This window comes from Rhinolophus sinicus, linkage group LG05 (assembly GCF_036562045.2).
Source record: "Rhinolophus sinicus isolate RSC01 linkage group LG05, ASM3656204v1, whole genome shotgun sequence".
NCBI lineage: Eukaryota > Metazoa > Chordata > Mammalia > Chiroptera > Rhinolophidae > Rhinolophus > Rhinolophus sinicus.
This window is the reverse complement of record NC_133755.1, coordinates 84,403,304-84,423,057: the sequence shown is the minus strand read 5'-3', so window position 1 is coordinate 84,423,057 and position 19,754 is coordinate 84,403,304. Positions and strand designations below refer to the sequence as shown.

Sequence of the window (19,754 nt, the reverse complement as noted above, 5' to 3'; positions counted from 1 at the left end):
TTACCTAAAGATAACAAAATAAATGAGGGAACACTATGATTCTAAGCACATAATAAGTAGTCAAATATGTGCTGAGCAGATGAATAAACATATCTGTGGAAGGCTTTAAAAAGGATGAGCAAGGATGACAGTTCTCATAAAAGAGTATTCCTAGGTTTCTGTATTTCAAAGCCCAATAATTTGTTTTGTTTTGTTTTAATTTGGGGAAGAGAAATCAACATAGGATTAACTATCTTTTTTATTTTGCCAAATACAGACATTTCAATAACACTATCATCTCCATCACTATCCTTTCATAAGATAATAGACCCTTTGACACCAATAAAGAAGGAAGGGTACGATCACAGAATAAGGGACAGCTTTATTGGATGGGGGTCTTAGTTGTACATTATAGAATCCCCCTCTAGCTAGTTTAAGCACAAAACAATGTATTATAGAATCTAGATAGTTCACAGACTCATTGGAAAGCCTGAAGGAACAGACTGTAAGTAGCACTTACCCAAACCACACTACAGAACGATGCCACCAAGGAAGCTGGCAAGTCATGAAGATTCTGCCATAGCTGCTGGCTCCTGGACTACTTCAGCACCTCAAAATAAGCAGCAGCCTCATGCCCTGTTCAACTCCTCATGCTATTTAATGCCAAGTCAAGGTCCTCCATGAGTTCAGCTGATTGGCAGAACCCGAACATATCTAGATCCCCGTGTTCCAAAGAGTCTGGGAAATGTAGCTTTAGTTTTCAGCCTCTGCAGTACAGGAAGTCACGTGGGGCTGGAGAAGGTATTAAGTCAGGTCACTACTGTTGGTGAGCTTTTGCTGCACTTTCATGAAACATGACAAGGTCTGATCCTGGATTGCACAGGGATCAGAGGGACATCCTGAGTGATGTGTGAAGTCATACTCTAGTGAGAAGATTCTGAAGGTCAGGGGAATAACACCAACACCTGCTAAAGGCGTGATTCTTCTTATGAAGAGATTTTGCTGCCTGGAGCCACAGCATTAACCACACCTGAGGAATAGTAGACCTCTGTCATATTCATGGCTGTCCAACAAGTTTTGAGTAGCTTTTTCCATATTTGGGGATATTTGCATGTAATGAGTCCCACTCAGCTCCCCAATATTAATGTCAGAGTTCAAATTTCCAGACTCCTTTGCAGCTAGGATTTGGCATGCGATCTGGGCTCTGACAATCTGATGCCACCCTTGAGATGGATCCAGAAATGGGGAGCACGAAGAAGTAGACAGTGCAGTGCATGGAGATTCCATTTTTGCCGACAGGGATGGCAGCGGAAACCTCAGCTTTCAGAGGCGGTATGAGGTCTGGTTCTCAACTTGGAAGTGGCAGTGGTAGTGGCAGGAGCAGCTGCAGTAAAGCTGAGTTTCTGAGATTTTGTACTCCATAGTAGCAGCCATAGTAATACCAGTTTTCCCCCCTTGGGCTGGTTTTACAGCACAGTTTGGGGCATCATTGCTGGAAACTACCTCAATTCTATTTCTTAGCCCTCCAAATGATTATTTATGTCTCAGGGTAAAATCTCCTGTCTGCCTCAACCAGCCAGAGTGAATTCTGTTGCCAGTAACCAAGAACCCACCTATATGCTGGATGAGCCAGGAACCCCTGAATCTAAATCTCCTGCCTCTCCACCATACAGCAGTGTGAGCCATTCGTGCAGCAAGGGGGTCTACCTAGACCTCATTCCTCCAATTCCTTCTTGAGTTAGGTATAGAGAGAGACAGAAGTGCCCTTCTCTCTGACTGCCACCATTCCAGGAGCTCCTACAGAACAAGAATGCTTTTCTTCACTGAATTTTTATCACCAATATATTGTGCAGGGCAGATAATCAGCAAATGTTTGATGAATGAATGAATGAAGTTATGCCTAGCTGGATCCATAATCTAGATCTGCACTGTCCATTACAGTACCTACTAGCCACACTTGAAATGTGGCTAATGCAACTGAGGAACTAAATTTTATTTTATTTCAATTGATTTAAATTTTAAAATTTATACCTAATTTTACTTTTGGAAAACTTTTAGCTTGTTTAACTTGTGTATGTAAATATACTTTTTCAGCTACAAATTTTATGAAAACTAAATACAGATCAAATGTTTCCGGTGAACATTTAGCACATTTTTGATACAAATTGAGATGTGCTATAATTGTAAAACTACACACCAAATTCCAAACCCATTATGAAAAAAAGAATGTAAACTATGCCATTAATATTTTTTATATTGTTTACATGTGGAAATTACAATATTCTGGATATTTTAGGTTCAACAATATATGTTAAAACTGACTTCACCCCACAGCAAATTTAAAAAATAGTAATAACTAAAAAAAAGAACAAAACTGACTTCACCTGTTTCTTTTTACATTTTTTTTAAAGGGGAACAGGACTTTATTGGGGAACAGGTGTGTACTTCCAGAACTTTTTTCCAAGTCAAGTTGTTGTCCTTTCAATCTTAGTTGTGGAGGGTGCAGCTCAGCTCCAGGTCTAGTCACCATTGCTAGTTGCAGGGGACGCAGCCCACCATCCCTTGCGGGAGTTGAACCGGCAACCTTCTGGTTGAGAGGACGCATTCCAACCAACTGAGCCATCTGAGAACTCAGCTCAAGGTGCCTGTTCAATCTTAGTTGCAGGAGGCAGAGCCCACCATCCCTTGCGGGAGTCGAGGAATTGAACTAGCAGCCTTGCGGTTGAGAGCCCACTGGCCCATGTGGGAATCGAACCAGCAGCCTTTGGAGTTAGGAGCACGGAGCTCTAACCACCTGAGCCACCAGGCAGGCCATCTTTTTACAATTTTTGACGTGGTTACTAGAAATGTAGAATTAAATATGCAGCTTTCATTGTAGTTCTGTTGGACAGCATGGATCTGGATGCTGGGTGAATGTCACTCAGCAGGCAGACGGGATGCCGATGACACATGTCACCTCTGAGCACTGGAGCCTCTAATACTATAGACCAAGTCCCGACCTCTCCTGCTTTCTCCCCTCCCAGCTCTAAACCCAACAGGAGGTTTAGGCACGGGCCTCTACAACATGTGTAAGAGCAGAAGGTTTTAGGGACCAGGCAGATTACCTACCAGGGAAAGGGCTAGAGGTAAGGCCACAAGCAGTGGCCAAATGCTCTATTTAAGAGTAATACGCAAAGAAAAAAATTCCCAAGTGAATGCCCACTGGTTCACCAGTGTGCCATCTCTGCCCAGCCCATGGAATGAAAAGGCCCTTGGAGAGCCTGGAACACGGTCGCTTTGTTCCAAGGGTGAAGAGACTGAAGCCAAAGAGCTGAAAGCTATGCCAACGAGCGCTAGAGTCAGGGCTGAAAGCTGTCTCCTAATGTGCCCAGAACACGCCATTTCTCAGCTTTAGATACATGCCAGTTGGGCTTGATTTGAGAAAGGCAGGATCCACCCAACAGAGATCAGGCAGCCTGCCACCTACCCCAAGATTTCCAAGCTTCCTTTTCCCGGCACTGCGAGCCCATTCTGAAGAATTGCGGCAGGGACCAGAAGGCATTCGTCCCATTACAGAAACCCTCGTGGCTTCTATTCACAGTTCCAGAAGGCGCGAAATTCTTAAAATGATTTGTTCCAGGGTAGGGAGGAACACAAAATAAAGATGACTTTGGCTGGCTGGGAAGCAAGGAAGAGGCTAGGAGAGAAAGGGAAAACCATGCTGGAACTCCAGGAGAGAAAGATGCTCTTAGCAGAACAACCCTGAGCCGAGTGCAGGGTGAGGAGACTAAGGCACCAACCTGGAGTGTCTGGCAGCCCCTAGTGGGATGGGAGGACTAACGAGAAGGGTGGGAGAGGATGGATGGGGCTAGAGGAAGAGGGAGAGGGTGGAAGGGCCCCACTTGCTTCTAACAGAAAGAGAAGTGAACCCTCCTTATTTTCCATGCTGTACCCGGACAAGTTTCATACCGGAAGCACAATCGACAAAATGCTTCCTCCAACCTGCCCTCATTGGTACAATTTTACCAAATAAAACCATATCCACAATGAAATTTATCAATCTGAGTGAGATACAGTTAGTAACAAAGAAAGGCAATTTTCATATTTTATTATACAACATCGTTCATCATTGAAAAAAGCCTAACATTTTTTAATTAAAAACAGAAGTAATTGTTCAGTGCTGCTAGAGAAATTGCTCACCGGCCCTTGAAAATATTAACACCTGTTTGCAAACAAAAGATTGCTAGAGTTGCGTCAAACTCTTTGTTCTCTTTTCAGGACTCAGCTATTAATCTCTTTTCTATACAGTGTCTAACACATAGTAGGTGCTGAATAAATATTTGTTGACTGAATGGGGTGTTCTTTAACTCCTATGCTTTATTTTTTAACCCTAAGCTGGATCTTGACTCATGGGGTAAAGTCCCCATCCACCCATTCCTAGTGTAGCCCAGTGTCCTTCAATACCCTTTGATTCATAACATTGGTTTAGAGACACTTGCCTGAGGGGAATGACTGAGGGTTTCAGAGAGAGAAAGAAACACACAAACACAGGCACAATAATGAGGTAGAAATAAAAAGATGCTAAGACGTAGAGTAACAGATAGACTCAGGGGTGGAGGACTGCAGGAGACAGTGACAGCAAAATGAAGTCTGGGAGACTTAAACCTTACACAGTTTGAGATAACGAGATAAAAAGGTTGGGCAAGAATGATAATCTTGAAGTTTCTTTCCAGTTTTGATACTTTATAACAGACATTATGGCAGAGAAAGGAAGACAAGGCAAGGATGGGAGGATAAAAAGACAAAGGAAGGCAAAGGAGACAGGTGGACAGCCAGCCAGGTATGACTGCCCATCTTTAGATCTGGTCTTGAATCCCCACACACACACACACACACACATAGGGTCTGGCTCCTTACTGCCTGAGCACTCCACGCTCGCTCTTGGCTCCTTCTACTGTCAGTCTATTTGCCATCTCCCCCTACCCCCACCTAAAGATCTCTGAGCCACGCTTTGCATGCCCAGTCCTCTCTCCAACAAACTCCATGAAGCTTTCTTACTGCTCCAGCCCATATTCAGCTCCCTCCCTTCTCAACTCCTAAAGCAGCACAGGTCATACCACACCCACATCCCGTAATCACAAGATATTATGTGTTGTTTTAGCGTTTGCCCTCAGCTCATATGAACGCATCTTGACTCCTACAAGGTAACTGGGGGCTTGTCAAGGCTCCAACAATTTCTCTCATATATTCCAGAATTCCCCATGATACCCAGTCCAATGCTGCGTATCACTAAGCGCTGAGTGAATACTTGTGGACCGACCAGTCCCCAGGGGGTGCCAACAGGGCAACTTAACAGTCCATTGGTCTATTCAATAGTTTTCCAGAGGCGGCCGTTTGGGGCCATCTCCTGGGCTCCTGCGCCCCCTGCTGTCCAGGAAGGGATCTGCTTGCGGAATCAAGCGAGTCCTAAGGGTGGTCGTGACACGGGAACGGTGGCACTCCAGCCTCACGGTGGCCCCAGGTACCGTCCGAGGGTTCCGATGAGGTTGGTGGGCAGAGCCAGGAGCAGCTCCTATGTTCTTCCTACGTGTCCAGGCCACCCCACGGCCTCCACTGGCCCAGAGTGCTGCAGACCGCCCCACCCCGCCCCACCCTACCCGGGTTCTCAGAGCTTCACGTCCAGCTCCAGCTCCAGGCCCTTGTTCTCCCAGGCGCCCCCGCGTACTACGGGGGCTGGGCTACTGCCCAGGTAGTTCTGGATGACAGAGGCACAGTCCAGCCGCTCCATGAGGGTCATGAGATAGTGCAGCTCCTGCAGGCTGCCGTTCTGCTCCTCAAACAGCTCCAGGATGGCGGCTGCCGGGCTGCGCTGGCAGGACATGAATCTGGCCGGGAGCGGGGTGGGAGGAGAGAAGAGCGAGGGACAATGCAGCGAGATCCATCCCCTCCCCCAAGCTCTGGTCCTCATCCTGCTGTTGCCTGCCTTGCGGGGGTACCCCAGGTCTGGGAGGGCCCAGGACGGATACAGGAGATTGCACTGGCTCAAAGGCAACTCCTCCCTACGCCTCAGTTTCCTCTTCTTACACCGAGGGCTTGGATGAAAGGACCTTTAAGGTTGCTTCTAGCACTGAGGTCCTGTAATTGCCCTCTTTACATCTCCTACCCCAAACATACTCTTCCCTCCTCCTTCCTCTCTGTCAGGCCACAACAAGCTGCCCACCACTGGGGAAATAGCTGTTCTAAACCAGGCTTTTACCAAGACCCTCCCCTACACGTAAACCTTCCAGTCTCTTTTACCCACTAACCAAACCCACACCCCTGACTTTCTGGAGCATCCACCATTCGGCCACGCCCTGTTCTTTCTAACCTTTTCTACCTGCTCTCACCCTGAACCTGCCTTTTGCAGGCCTATCCCTTTCCCACTTTTCACACTACTCCCCCAAACAGAACATCTGATCCCCCTTCCTCACCTCCTGAAGCCCTTTCTAATTCCCACCTCCCAGGAGAAAACCCTTCTGCACCCCTCGGTTCAGACTTCTGACCAGAAGTCTTTATTATTCTTGCTTTAGCTATTTTGTGCCTCTGTTTTCAACTGACAAGGCAATATTGGATACATACAATAAGGCACAAGAAACATTTGCCTTTATTTTGTTAAGCTCTCTGTATCCCTTACTGGAGTGTGAGCTCCTGGGGGCTGAGACCATTCATCTTGTGTCCCAAAGCTTAGCATAGTAGTAGGTCCTGGATAAATGTTTAATAAATGGGTGATTCAAAAATCCACCCTGTTTTCAGATAGGCCCAGCTCTAATCCCATCTCCTGGGGGCAGTCTTCCCTGACTACTGCACTCATAGTCTGGGTTCTGGGGCTTAGCTCAGAATTATTCTCCTACTGATTTCCCGTGACAGTGACCATGGCTACATTGCCCCCATTATTGCTAACATTTATTGAATTAACATGTGCCAAGTGCTCAGCTACATGCTTTACACACATTATCTTATAGTCATTCTACCCCTCAGGGCACAGCATGTCAAGCACTCAGTATGCACCAAACGACTTACATGTTAACTGACTCATTTTTAAGTATTTATTGAGCACCTACTAGGAGCCAGGCATCATTCTAGGTACTGAGAATACAGTGATAAATAGAAAGAGCTGCCCTTTTATGGGGATTAGGGTGGGAGTAGTCATTCTCTACATTTTAAGTTGCTCCCTTATGTGGGGTCCTGAGAACTCCCCTCCTCTCTCATCCTCAGACCTTGCCCCTCTTACCGAATCTTCATGCCGCAGAGCCCCAGGTGGGAGGCCAGTCGACGCCAGTCATTGCCCGTGATGCTGTTCGGCTCCAACAACATCTGCAGTTGCTCAAAGAGCTCAGGGGGTAACCTGAGGCCAGAGGAAAAGGTGTTCTCAGAGGAGAGGATCAAAGACACCCAGTCTGGTTCCTCCAAATGCTGCATTTGCCCCATAGGCACTGGGGCGGGAATCCCAAACACCCCCCATACAGCAGCACAAGCAACCCCCACCTCACCTATTGCATTGGGGTGGCTGGAAGACAGGGGGTGGCGCTGCCCAGGAATCTTCCTCTGATGCCTGGAATCTGAGGATTTCCATGTACTTGGTTTCCAAGCCCTAGGCCAACAAAGGGGCCAGGAACACATTTGGGGATCATAAGTCATCCCCTGAGCAAGAAGCTGGGGAACCTGCCTCCATTCCTCATGTCTCTCCTTCACCCTGTCACCCAGAGCCACTTTGCCAGGAGACTCAGCCCCACCCCACCCAGGACCTCCCACCCTCTGCTTCCCTGATCCTGGTACATTCAGGCTTAAGATAGCCTACTGAGTTCTTTGGGACCAGGGATGTGAAGACCAAACAGAGTGCATCCTAAGACACCAGGAGAAGTCCTTTGTGGGGTTCTGGAGCAGGGGGGAGGTCATCCAAAAATAGAGACACTGAACTCAAGCACACTTGTCCCCTTCCCTCCATGCCTCCTTTCCTTGGTTCCTCCTCCCCAAGTGACACCCCTGAGGGGTAGCTGCCTACTCTCCACTAAGATGTCACCATGGTTCCCCTGATTTCTTCATGTCTTCCCTTGGGAAATAACTCGCACCCTGCACCTGAAGGCCCCCTTCCTGGCCACTCTCCACACTGACGATACACGACATTATCTCTCAGATGTAGATCATCAGCCTACAACGGAACCATTTCTCTTTGATGCCCAAGTTCCTCTGGGTTGAGAGAAGGGGTTAATATAAGGTTTGTTTCTTCTACCCTCCTACTGGATTCATCCATGGATAGACAAGAGAGCGTCAGGGATGAAGGGTAACTTGGAGGCCAAGTGCCGTCTTCACCTGCTTGATTATGTAATTAGGGCTCTACTTACTGGGCACCAGACCCCTCGCCCACTTTGCCCAGGATGCCCCCCCCCCAGGCCCCGCCCTTCCTCTGCTCCTCAGCTCCAACTCACATCCTGGAAGGTGTGCATGGTGACAATGATCTCATTGGTTAGTGCCGAGCAGTCCTCATTCTCATTAGCTACAAAAAGGAGAGGACATGGCAGGTGAGAGAGGACAAGGCCTGGGATAAGACAGCAGGAAAAGTAAAAGGGGACTGTACAGTGAGGCTTTAGAAATCTGAAGAAGCTGGGCAGCGTGCTCCGTCTTTCTCTCTGCAAAGATCTGCTGTGCTCCTCACCTTTAAAAGGTCTGAGTGCATGGCAGCATGAGGAGCTGCAGAACTCCAGGGTGACCAGGAAGGGAGAGGAGAGGAGGGAAAGAGAGAGAAAGGGAGGGGAGGGGAGGAGAGGAGAGGAGAGGAGAGGAGAGGGGGGGAAGGGGAAGGGAGGGGAGGGCACAAGGTGGACTCGGGCTCCGGGACTACCTGCTTTTCTCCGGAAGCAGAAGGAGCGGAAGGGACACTTCCCGTGCCAGATGTGGAGATGGGGAACCAGCTGGCAACTGCTTTCATCCACATTCTCCCAACCTGGGGAGGGGCAGAGAGCAGAGGGTCTCAGAGAGCAGGGCCTTCTACAAGTGTTTAAGGAAGCCTGCTCTGTGGCAGGCGCTGTGCAGGTGATGTAGCGAGGGACGAAGAAGGGGCAAAGTCAGGCGGGTGTCTCAAGTGAATGGGAATCCCCAGAGCCTGGGCAGGGGACCCCACGAGAGGTCTTCTTTGTACCATCGCACACTCCCTACACACACAGCACACAGACCCTCCACCATGGATCCTTCCCTCCAACCCACCCCCCACACACACACACACACTAACCCCAGAAGCAGCCATGCACGTGTGCCCTGTCCACACACACACAGATGCCCTAGTCCCAGGGGCAATTCCCACAGCCCATGCCACAAAGAGGGCCCAAGCAGAGAAGACTGAGACTCCTCCTCTGACACCAGCTCCATCCTGGTGGATTAATAAATCCTTCCCCTTCCTCCTGGAAATGCCACACTCTCCTCCCCTCCTCCCACCCTGTCCTCCCATGGAGGGACCAGGGCTGATGGAGCCACAGAGGGAGGAAGTGGGCAGAGCCTGGGGTATCCTGGAGGCAGCAGCGGAAGACAGAGGGGCCCCTTGAAAATGCTGCCTGCCCAGGAGTCTCTGTAAAAACCTTAAGGTTCCCAGATTTCCACAACAGGGGGAGGCCTGGACCCCTCCCTTTAGTGATGCTCCCTATTGCCTTGTTCCCCGGCTCCCGCCTCCCTCACCTTCGGAGATGTACTTGAGCTTCAGGTACTGGTCACCTCGGGCCCCAGTGAAGTCAAAGAGCTGGCAGGGCCCACGCAGACGCCCGCCATGGGGCTGCTCATTGGTCACTGCCCACTGCAGGGCACAGGGCGTATTGTTGAGGAAGTAGACGCGCAGCTGCAGGTGAGACTGCCCTGGCGCCAGCGGTGAGCAGAACACGGCCAGCTGCAGCCATTTGCGAGCTTCGTGGCCCGCTGGTGCCTCCAGCACACAGGTGTAGAGGCTGCAGAGTAGATGGGAGATGGTGGCCAGGACAGGGCAGGGGGAGGCTGAGACACTGGCACACCAGCCACCCAGCTCCTGCTGTGCCAGAGAGCTCCGTGGGGGCCTCCCAAGGAGCCAAGGAGACAGTTCAGGGAGTATATGGGGGATCTGGGGGGTGGGGAGATGGCAGGAGGACAAAAAGTGAGTCCCATGCAGTGGCCATCACAGAGTGGGGAGAAGAGCCAGCAAATATTCTCCGGCTTGGGAGAGAGGGAAGGTGAACTCAGGGCCACCATGCTTTGGAGGGTCCCACAGATGGCTGGCCCTGCTCTGGTTAATGGGTGGCAAAGAGAATGAGAGGAAGCAGGGCCCAAGATCCTAGAAAAACAGAGCTAAGGACAGATAGGAGATGGGATAGTGCCTTAGAGAACTGGAGGAAACAAACTGCCCCGGACAGCTGGGGACAGTCCTGAACAGGTGCCCAGGCCACAGACAGACAATGTTAGAGAGACAACTGTAGGGAGGGGACAGGCTCCCTCTAGACAGACGGCTGGGGTTGAGTCAAACCCTTGCAGACAGGCAGAGAGACCAAGTGGGGGCGGGGGGTGATGTGTGGTCCTGGACAGGTTTGGTGTGAACAAGCTGCTATAGATACTAGGACAGTGGGACCGAGAAGGGACATGAGGGAATAAGGGATTTGCAGGCCATCTGGCACGGATAAAGGGACGGATGAGGACGACGAAGAGGTGAGGATGAGACAGACAGAGAAAATGTGCAGGAAGGACAGGCTGATGGGCGCATGTCTACCTGAAGTGGGAGAGTTCGATGCGACACTCATCCAGGGAAGTGTGGACACCCGACTGTGCCAGGGGCTCCCATGCCTTAGCGTCGAGCAGGTTGGTGTTGCTGCTGAAGGTGCGGGCATGGCTGGGCTGCTGGGCACAGTGCTTGAACGTGAGGGTGCAGGGCTTCAGGAAGGAGGCCCCGTGGGGGCCACACGCCACCACGGGGCTCACTAGCCCCTGGGCTTGGGACAATGACGGGGCGTCCGACAGGTCCCACACCAAGATCAGTGATACCCGCTCCTGGCGGCCCACAGCCACGGCACCTGGGGAGACAGAGAGCTGCGATGGGCCTGGCAGGGGAAGCCAGGCCAGAGTGGGAGGGGAAGTGGGGCAGGAGCCAGGAGATGGGGTGCACACACAGAAGACAGCACGGAAGGAGAGCATGACAGCTGTGAGCTGGCCGGTGGTGACATCCTGGGCAAGTCACCGCCTTCCTTCCAGGGCAGCCGCTAGCCCATGCAGGGCCTGTATGTATTTATAAAAGGTGTTCTTCCTCCAGATACGATTTCCTTTATTGGAGGATCGTCATAACATACTATTCATTAGAACACGGCACTTGACTTCCACCTGCCAGGAAGTTGTCATAAAAATACATCCATTTTTGGAGTCAATAAAGTCATAATAAAAATATAAACAATGTTCAAAATTATGAAGATGTCTATGAATGACGCTCCTTCCAGTGTGGATCCCTGGCCCAATGCACAATCTGAGCAACTAGCGTGTTCCCCTGAAAATAAGACAGGGCCTTATATCATATTTCCTTGAAAATAAGACCGGGTCTTACATTAATTTTTGCTCCAAAAGACACATGAGGGCTTCTTTTCAGAGGATGTCTTATTTTTTTCATGTACAACAATCTTTATTTATTCAAATACCGTCATGTCATCTTCTGGAACATCGTCATAACGTACGAAATGCGTCCATCTGGCTGAGGATGTTAACTGGGGCTTATTTTCGGGGAAACACGATACATGCTGAGAAGGGAGCTGGGCGCTGTTACCTGGAGGGATAAGCAGAGAGATGCCTGTATCCTGGAGTATCAGGCAGCCGCCACGGTGATCCACCTCTCGAGCCGAAAACACCAACAGTTTGTGCATCAGCTGACGGATGATGGTCTGGCCCTGAGTGGGCGTGTGCAGTTCCTGGTAGAAGGCAACCATCTCCGGAAGGGTGGCCGGTGGGCAATGCCTTGGGGATTCACTTTCTGGTAGGGGAACGGGCTCAGACACTGGCTCCTCTTGGCTCTCCAGGTTCCAGCGGGCCCGCAGCAGCCAGCGAGGACAGTGCCATCGCAGGCACTGGACCAGAAGGAGGGCACTCGCCACCGGAATCCCCACCAGCAGTAGGAACTGGGTGGGTTGGAAAGAACTCTCATGGAAGCACATCCGCCTGGTTGCTTGATGTTGCCAGCTCGCCTGCACCCTACCAGCCAATGGCCAAGGGCAGGAGGAAAAAAGGATTCAGTGCCAGGCTAAGCCTTTTGAATGTCATGGAGGCCTAGACTTGGCTTTCAAGTGGCTGCAATGAGGGAGCAAATTGTCTTTATTCCAGTGCACCACACACACCTCAGCCAGATCAGTGCCTTGAACAGAGAGCTTCACCTATTTATCTCTTACTCGAGAACCTACCGTAACTCCTCATGATTTAAACATCAAATTAAACTCCCCTGAGGCAGAAAGAGCTTGGATTTAGAGTTAGAGGATGGGAATTCAAATGCCACCTTGGTCACTGGCTGAGTGAGCTTGTCATATTGCTTAAGATGCCTCAGTTTCCTCATCTGTGAAAATATCTACCTTGATCTACATGTGCTGCTATAGAAAAATCTTTAAGTGGAAAAGCAAGTCACACAGAGCTAGACATCCTCTGATCTCATTAACGTAATAACAAAACGATATACAAATACAGATACATATTTATGGGTATATACATGTAAAGTATATTGAAAAGTCTAGAGTAGAGCTGTGCAATAAAAATATAATGTGAGCTACATATATAATTTTAAACTTTCTAGGGGCCACGTTAAAAAACGTAAAAAGAAACAGGAGAAGTTTATTTTAATAACATTTTATTTCACCCAATATATTCAAAATAGTATCCTTCAGACAGGTAAGCAATATAAAATTATTAATGAGATCTCTTACACTCCTTTTTCACACTACGTCTTTGAGCTCCGTGTGTATTTTACACTTACAGCACATTGCAATTAGGACTTGCTCTATTTCAAGTGCTCAGTCGCCACATGTGCTAATGATTCTTTCTTGGACTTGCAGGTCTGGGAAACACACCCCAAACTATTCCCATTGGTCATTACTGAAAGAGATGAGAATTGGAGAGGGTGGAAGGTGTGACCCAGGACTTCCAATTTTCTTAAACTCTCTATTTTCTGTATCCTTTGAATTTTTCACACCAGGCATGTGTTTTATATTAACTTTGCAATTCTTTATAAAAGCTATTACAAGTGGGAAAAAGATTACCTCTCAGAGAGATTGCAAGCATGGCGTGAGATCATATGAAAAGCATTTGTGATGATAAAGCACTGTCCAAATATGCTTGTTTATTTATGCCCCTCCTTCTGCCAGAAGGGTCGGAAGGGAGCTCACAGGGATACGTGAAATATAACATGAGTAACCAAAGTTAAAAGTGGAGGCAAAAAGAGAAAGAAAAACAAAGGTGGGGGCCTCCAGTGAGGCTGGAATGAGGCAGGACAAAGCAGACACTGACCACCTGCTCACCGGGCTATCCACCAGGGACCTCAGACTGGGACCTGGGCCTTCCAGCAGCTTCCTACACAGATGTCAGCTCTTCCTGAGGCCCTCCAGAACCTACTGCCTCCCCTTCCTACTTTCCCCCTCCCTTAATTTCCAACACCCTATACTCCCACCAGATTGGGCTTCTCACACCTCGTTAATTCTCACTTCTGGCTTTTGTTCATGCTGTTCTCTTTCACCCCTCACCTGCACTCCCCACCTGCCTCATCTCCCCACCTGGACCCCTCCTGCTCCAGAGGCCTCCCCACCCCACCACCACCACCCTCAGCTCACCAGCCCTTGACAGTCTCACGCCTCTGAAATCTCTCTCCACTGCCGTCCTACCATACTGAGTAGCTCTTGATGTGCTGTCGCATGTGGTTTTCCCACCCAAATGAACATTTTCTGAGCACCAACTGTGTACCAGGCACTGTGGGACGTTCAGTCCTGCCAAAAATGGCATCTTGTTTGGCTCTCAAGTCCAGGAGGGAATGGGACTCATTTGATCCATGGTTGATTCACTAGGGTCTGCAGTTGAAAAGCTTCTGGCATCCATTCCTTCCCACTCCCTTCACTCAAGCCATCCATAGGATGCGGAGGCCTTGACCCAGCTTCCTGGTCCTTCCCTGCCCACCTGCTTCCTTCCTTCCTCGGAACCCATAAAACCTAACCCCCCTTCCTAGTTCCTTCCAGACAGGGGCAGAAACTCCTCTGTATCCTCAGGGTTGAGGACTGGGGCGGGATCTGTCTCCCCATCTACTCTCTGAAAATGGAGACAGGAAGGGGACGTTGGGCATTATTCCCTTTGCCTTAGAACCCAACTGTGCAGACAGAGCAGCAGGCCCCTTACAGGGCACACGAGTCAAGTAGGTTAGTTGGCAATGCCCCAAATCGGGTGGAATGGGGTTGGAGCAGCAAGCTTCCCTTTGCGTCCCATCCATGCCTTTGGGTTCTTCCACAGTAAAGAGAACTGGAACAATAAGAGCTAACATTTACGGGGCTTTACTCCGCACCATGGTGTTACAGCGCTCTAAGAGCCCTCTCTCATTTGATCCTTATAGTAGCCTTTGAACTAGGTGTTATTTTTATGTCCATTTCACAGAAAAGGAAGCCAAGTTTTCTCTCCACAGTTAGGATGGATGGGAGATTATTAAGCTACAACTGAGGCAGAAGAATGAGCAGGGACGACAAGGACTTCTAGAAATTCCCCCTTTCTCTCCCTGCCCCTTCTTTTTCCCCGGGTCTCTTCCTTTCCTCTGCTAGAGGAAATGAAGTTGGAAAAGAAAGAAACAAAAATAAAGTAAAAATACATATAAGGAACGAAAGGCACATCCTTGGGTCTGCAGTGAGTGACACACGCCCCTCCCCCAGCCCACCAAGACACCAGAGGCAGGGGATGGACCAGCTAATGTGAAAGAAAGGAGGGTCTTTGTTCTGTTTCCAGAGCAATCACCTTCCTGGGGCCTCCAAAGGCCAGAGTCCAAATCCCCTCGACTCCATTAGGTGGCACAGCAGAGTCTCCTTGCCCGGACTCCTGGCCTGGAGCAGTTGGTATGTAAGGCTCCCCAAAGCCCTGCTGGGCCCCTGACATGAAGCCCAATCACTACCTGGCCTGGAGCAGGTTAACTCCTCCCCCAGCTCAGCCCCTCTTCTCCCAGGCTCACAGCTCTCTCCAGGCTGCCTTGGCCCTCACTCCATCCTCCGCCTTCCCCCAGGAGGGAGAAGGGTCCCGAATGGACAGCATGGCAACCAGCTCACTGTAGACTGGAGCTTCTTATTACCCCATGCCCGACTTCTTATTACCCGGCCCCCAGTGTGACTTGCCCCAGACTCCAGATCATCCTGGGTAGCGGTTCCCCAAGCTGAGGGTCCTTTAGAATGCTGCCATTACCTGTCCCTAGGGAGTCACCTCTAGCATAAAGATCCATGCTCCTGTTGCAAAGCTCTGCTCATCTCCTTTGAGGAAACTCTCAAACCGGCTCCCACGTCTCTGGTTCTTACCATGCCTATTCAACCCTGATAGGTCTCCAGTTATTGAAGGACACAAAAAGTATCAGATGAATGAGTCCAAACCTCAGTCATAGGAAGCATTCATCTGCATAGCATACACGGCCACAGTGCGTAGAATCATGCCCCTGGTCCTCACACCCACTGGGCAGTGGCCCTCTCCCCAGCCCCTTCTTCCTGTCCTCCAGCAGAGGGTCTCAACTCTCTGGCAGCTGAGCTGGCCTGGCCCCCTTGTAATGCCCTCCCCAGCCCAGCAGCCCCAGCGGCATGCTCACCTTGCTGTGTAGGTGCTCCCAGAAGCCGCCGGTTAATCCCGGAACAGTAGTTCCTTCTCTGACAAACAGAGAGGCCAGCCAGACCCTGTCACCAGGCCAGCAGACAAGTGCAGGTGGGTGGGGAATCCAGCAGGTGTGGCCTGGTGCTTCCTGGCAGTCCTGCCTCCCATAGAATCCTGTTGGCAAAGTCCAGCCAACGTGAGGGAGGAACCAAGGATCCCAGAGGTCAGTGGACATGCTAGTGTAGGTCTGGAAGGGAGTGGACAGAGAGCAGACAACCTCTGTACAGGTGTAGGCAGCCCCTAGGTACAGATGAAAGCCCTCCCTACAGTGCCCTCTATTGGGGAGTGGCTGGTCCCAGCCAGAGGCTATTGAAATGGCAGAAGGTAAGAGGTGGGAAGCCTAACCAGAGCCTCTCAAACTATAAAGTACACATGCACCACCTAGGGATCTTAAAATGTGGGTTCTGGTCCCATAGGTCTGGGGTGGGGTCTGAGATGCTGCATCTCTGAGAAGCTCCCAGGTGCTGCCAATGGGCCGGTCCAGGGAACATAGTATCTAGTTCCACCCCATTCCTGCGGAGATGACGGAGGAGGCACTGACAGGGATAATGATTCACATCTTGCTGGTGGCACTTGGCTGTACCCATATCTGCTCCCTACCCTATGTTATTTTCACTGCCCACACTCACAGCTGGCAGGAACACTGCCCCTTGGGGGAGAACTGGACTTAGGGCCATTTCCCAGCCTAAGTCCTTCCTTCTAAACTCTGCCTAGGAAAGATGGTGCCACTGGAATGAAAGCGCCCTGTGAAAAAGGGCTTTTTTGTCTTTTAGGTGTTTGTATCCTCAGCTCCTGGTACAGCCTGATGCAGGTGTTCAATAAAGACTTGTGGAATGAATGAGGGGACCAGCTGAGAGGGAAGAGGACACATTGGATCGAGACTGCCAGCACTGGACCCAGGTGACCCAACTGTCACTATGTAACCTTAGGCGAGTTACTCAACCTCTGCACTTTCACTCATCTGTCAAGTGCAGAGAATCAGATCTACCTTGCAAGGGTAATGCTTGTCATTACGGAGCTAATAAATATAAAGTGCTCACCACAAAATGGGTGCTTAATACGTGGTAGCTATTATCTCCATGATCTGGTCTCCTGCAGTTGAGGAACCATGGTGAACTCCCCTAGTCCTCCAGTTATTATTGCTCATGAAAAATAAGTAACTGCCGGGGCAGCCAGATGGCTCAGTTGGTTAGAGTGTGAGCTTTCAACAACAAGGTTGCCAGTTCAATTCCCGCATGGGATGGTGGGCTGCGCCCCCCTGCAACTAAAGATTGAAAACGGCAACTGGACTTAGAGCTGAGCTGCACCCCCCATAACTAGATTGTAGGACAACAACTTGGAGCTGATGGGCTCTGGAGAAACACACTGTTCCTCAATATTCCCCAATAAAAATTTAAAAAAAGTAACTGCTGCTGCTTTCATCTCAGTTTATGGTTCTCTTTTCCTTGATTGCAACCCCACCCCTTCTGCAGCTGCCTTCCCAAGGGTGGAGGAGAAAGGTTGGGATAAATACCTCTCAGGGTCCCACAAATGAAGAGATGGGCAAAGAAACAGCAGAAAGCAGCCAACCTGGGAAGGAAGGGGACCTCATGCCTGAAGGACGAGCAAGGCAGAGGTGTTCAGAACTTTGATGGGGACGAAGAAGGGAGATGTTAGTCTTTGCTGGACAAAGCTCTGTCTGAGTCACACAGAAGGCTGCCTTCTCCTCTGAGTCAGAAAGTTCTAGGGGGTTGTAAAAGCTCTGTCAAGCTTGCCTTCCAAGACAGCAAGGACCATGGCAACTAACAGGCTGTCACCAGGAGCTGTGTCCATGTGTTATGAACTCACTTCCAAAGTTGGTTCTTGTTTCACTGGGAGGCAATTCCAGTTACAGGAAGGTTCTGGGGAAATCTTAGGGCCCTACCACGCCTGCAGACACAACGTTTCACAGGGTGCAGAGACCACAGAATGCAGAGGAGTCTCTCAGCCTGGAATGTTCTGTCTCAAGAGGTCTGGTTCTCGCGGTGCCAAAGCATCAACCATCGATCAAGGAGCCCCTCCGGAAGTCAGGGCTAGTAGATTAGGGGTTCCCTGCTGAGAGATCCCTTCAGGGCCATGCAGGCAGCAAGCTGGGCTCCCCAGCCAATATCACCACCCTAGTCATTGGAGAAAGGCAGGCCAGCTGGGAGCCCTGCCCCACCCTTCTCCCCGTCCCCCACCCTCCTTGCCTTCCACACATTATATATCATCGGGCACCCAGTCTGGAAGGTGTGCTGCCTGAGGTAAGGGGAACATGGGCCTAAGAAGAAGGAGGCACTGGGAATGGTTGAAAACAGGAGAAAAGAGGATGGGGAGGAGGAGGACAGGAGGGGGGCCTCCGACACTGGATAGGAAAATAGAAAACACAGAGATAGAGAGATAGGAAGGCAGAAGACAAAGAGTGAGGAACAGAGAAAGAGAAACAAAAGGATGCACAGTCAGGCAGACTGGTCAGCCTGTCCCTGGAACTTCCCAGACATACGCGTAGTTGGGGCCCTTAACAGGAAAGGATGAAGTAAGCACTGAGAATAACCACCTTTTTTCCTTGCCTTCCAATCCTATCAATCATAGGGAAGAAAATGAAATATCATGTATATATGAGAAGAATAAAACTGGGTGGGGGTCTTGGTTGGAGGAAGGTCTGTGCATCATCCCACATGGGAATGACATGCAAAGCAACATGCAAATGAGTATGGCAGCTTCTTAATAGAAAAAAAATCAGGTGGTTGTTTTCTTGAAAAGTCAGGCCACAAGAAATCCGGGTATGTGTGTTTGCAGCCCTGTGGCATCCTCTTCTCTCTCAGCTGGAAGTGGAGCGATGTAGGGGGAGCCTCCCCCAGCCCATGAGGGGAAGATGAGACCTAAGGCTTCAGAGAAAGGAACCCATAGTGTCACTCGGCTGAGTTTGCATTCAGGCAGGAGCTCAGGCTGGGTGGGCCCCTGGCGTTGGCCAGTCTGGAATAGTGAGATAAGCCTGGGGCGGGTGGACTGGCCCCAATGTTGACTAGAAAAGACCCCCAGGGATCTCTGACTCCTGCCTTCTGAACATGGTCCTTCCAGGTTAGTTATGTCAGTTCCGTTGAGTTCAGTCTAAGGCACCATCCCTGTTGTGGGTGTGTTTGTACCTGGCCAAGTGTCGCCTGTGGAAAGTAGAAAAGACGGTCATACGTGAACCTGAGCTGCAGGATTCAGATACAGCTTGGGGGGAGGAGCCTTTCACTCAGAAGCAGTTACCGATACCAGATAGCATCCTCCAAGTACCTAAAGAGAGGTGTGGGCAAAGTAAGTCCACGGAAGCCAGGAAAGAGGCACAGCAGTACAGGCTCACAGGAGCAGGACAGGAGGTGCCCGGCACAGGAGGTGCCCGGCACAGGTGCCCTATGCCTAGGCCTCCCATGGGGGGAGGGGAGTCGCGACAGGGAATAGTGTCAGGGAGGAGGAAGAGCACACACATGGAAAGGATTAAGGGGAAACCTCACCATCAACACACTCTCTGTGCCCCAGGTTTCCCTCCTCGAGGAGAATGTGGCCTCAAGGGGCCATCTTTGTGGCCCTGCCCCATCTGGGGCCTCTCCTGGTCTGGCTGCTCGCCCCTCATCGGATGGCTGGTTGGTGTGACAGCCCGAGAAAGCTGCCCTGGTGCCCACCCCACAAAGTCTTGCTGCTTGTGTGGACAGCGATCTATTCTGTCATGGGGTGAGCACCCATTTTTCATGCCATGGCCCGGTTACCCACTGGGGTGGAAACGAGTTCCTACCTAAACTACTGCTGCACATTGACCTGGAAAAGGTCCCCACCGTGCCTCTTATGATGGGTCCCTTCTGGGCCTGCCTAGGATTCCAGTCAGCCCTCTTCTTCCACCGTCTCCGAGTCTCCCCTATCCCCTCAACCAC

The 19,754-nt window shown here is 50.3% G+C and overlaps 2 protein-coding genes across 3 annotated transcripts; one reads left to right on the top strand and one right to left on the bottom strand.

Annotated features, from left to right (window-relative positions):
* Nucleotides 1-5,605: 5,605 nt before the first annotated feature.
* On the bottom strand, nt 5,606-15,876 carry UNC5CL (unc-5 family C-terminal like). Of its 2 annotated transcripts, XM_074332869.1 has the most exons (9): nt 15,782-15,876; nt 11,753-12,174; nt 10,715-11,015; nt 9,664-9,926; nt 8,837-8,938; nt 8,424-8,491; nt 7,488-7,588; nt 7,229-7,342; nt 5,606-5,843 (listed from the first exon to the last, which is right to left on the bottom strand). In XM_074332869.1, the coding sequence occupies exons 2-9, from the start codon at nt 12,135-12,137 to the stop codon at nt 5,624-5,626; spliced, it is 1,554 nt and encodes a 517-aa protein (XP_074188970.1). In that variant the 5' UTR covers nt 12,138-12,174; nt 15,782-15,876; the 3' UTR covers nt 5,606-5,623. The 2 variants fall into 2 exon arrangements, with proteins under 2 accessions (XP_074188970.1, XP_074188971.1); XM_074332870.1 differs by lacking the exon at nt 15,782-15,876 and having other exon boundaries at nt 11,753-12,682.
* Nucleotides 15,877-16,364: 488 nt separating this feature from the next.
* TSPO2 (translocator protein 2) lies at nt 16,365-19,748 on the top strand. The gene is made up of 3 exons (XM_074333929.1): nt 16,365-16,409; nt 18,951-19,072; nt 19,366-19,748. Exons 1-3 carry the CDS (start codon nt 16,365-16,367, stop codon nt 19,559-19,561), a joined length of 363 nt encoding a protein of 120 aa, XP_074190030.1. The 3' UTR covers nt 19,562-19,748.
* Nucleotides 19,749-19,754: the final 6 nt, after the last annotated feature.

Bases quoted from the DNA above. Each gene is read 5' to 3' on its own strand.
- UNC5CL (XM_074332869.1), bottom strand. From the start codon at position 12,137: ATGTGCTTCCATGAGAGTTCTTTCCAACCCACCCAGTTCCTACTGCTG. The intron at 9,927-10,714 runs GTAGACATGCGC...TCTACTCTGCAG, and splicing joins ATCGAACTCTCCCACTTCAG to CCTCTACACCTGTGTGCTGG. The intron at 5,844-7,228 runs GTAAGAGGGGCA...GCTCCCGGCCAG, and splicing joins CTCTGCGGCATGAAGATTCG to ATTCATGTCCTGCCAGCGCA.
- TSPO2 (XM_074333929.1), top strand. From the start codon at position 16,365: ATGACGGAGGAGGCACTGACAGGGATAATGATTCACATCTTGCTG. The intron at 16,410-18,950 runs GTGGCACTTGGC...CGTTGAGTTCAG, and splicing joins TAATGATTCACATCTTGCTG to TCTAAGGCACCATCCCTGTT. The intron at 19,073-19,365 runs GCCTTTCACTCA...TCTGTGCCCCAG, and splicing joins GATACAGCTTGGGGGGAGGA to GTTTCCCTCCTCGAGGAGAA.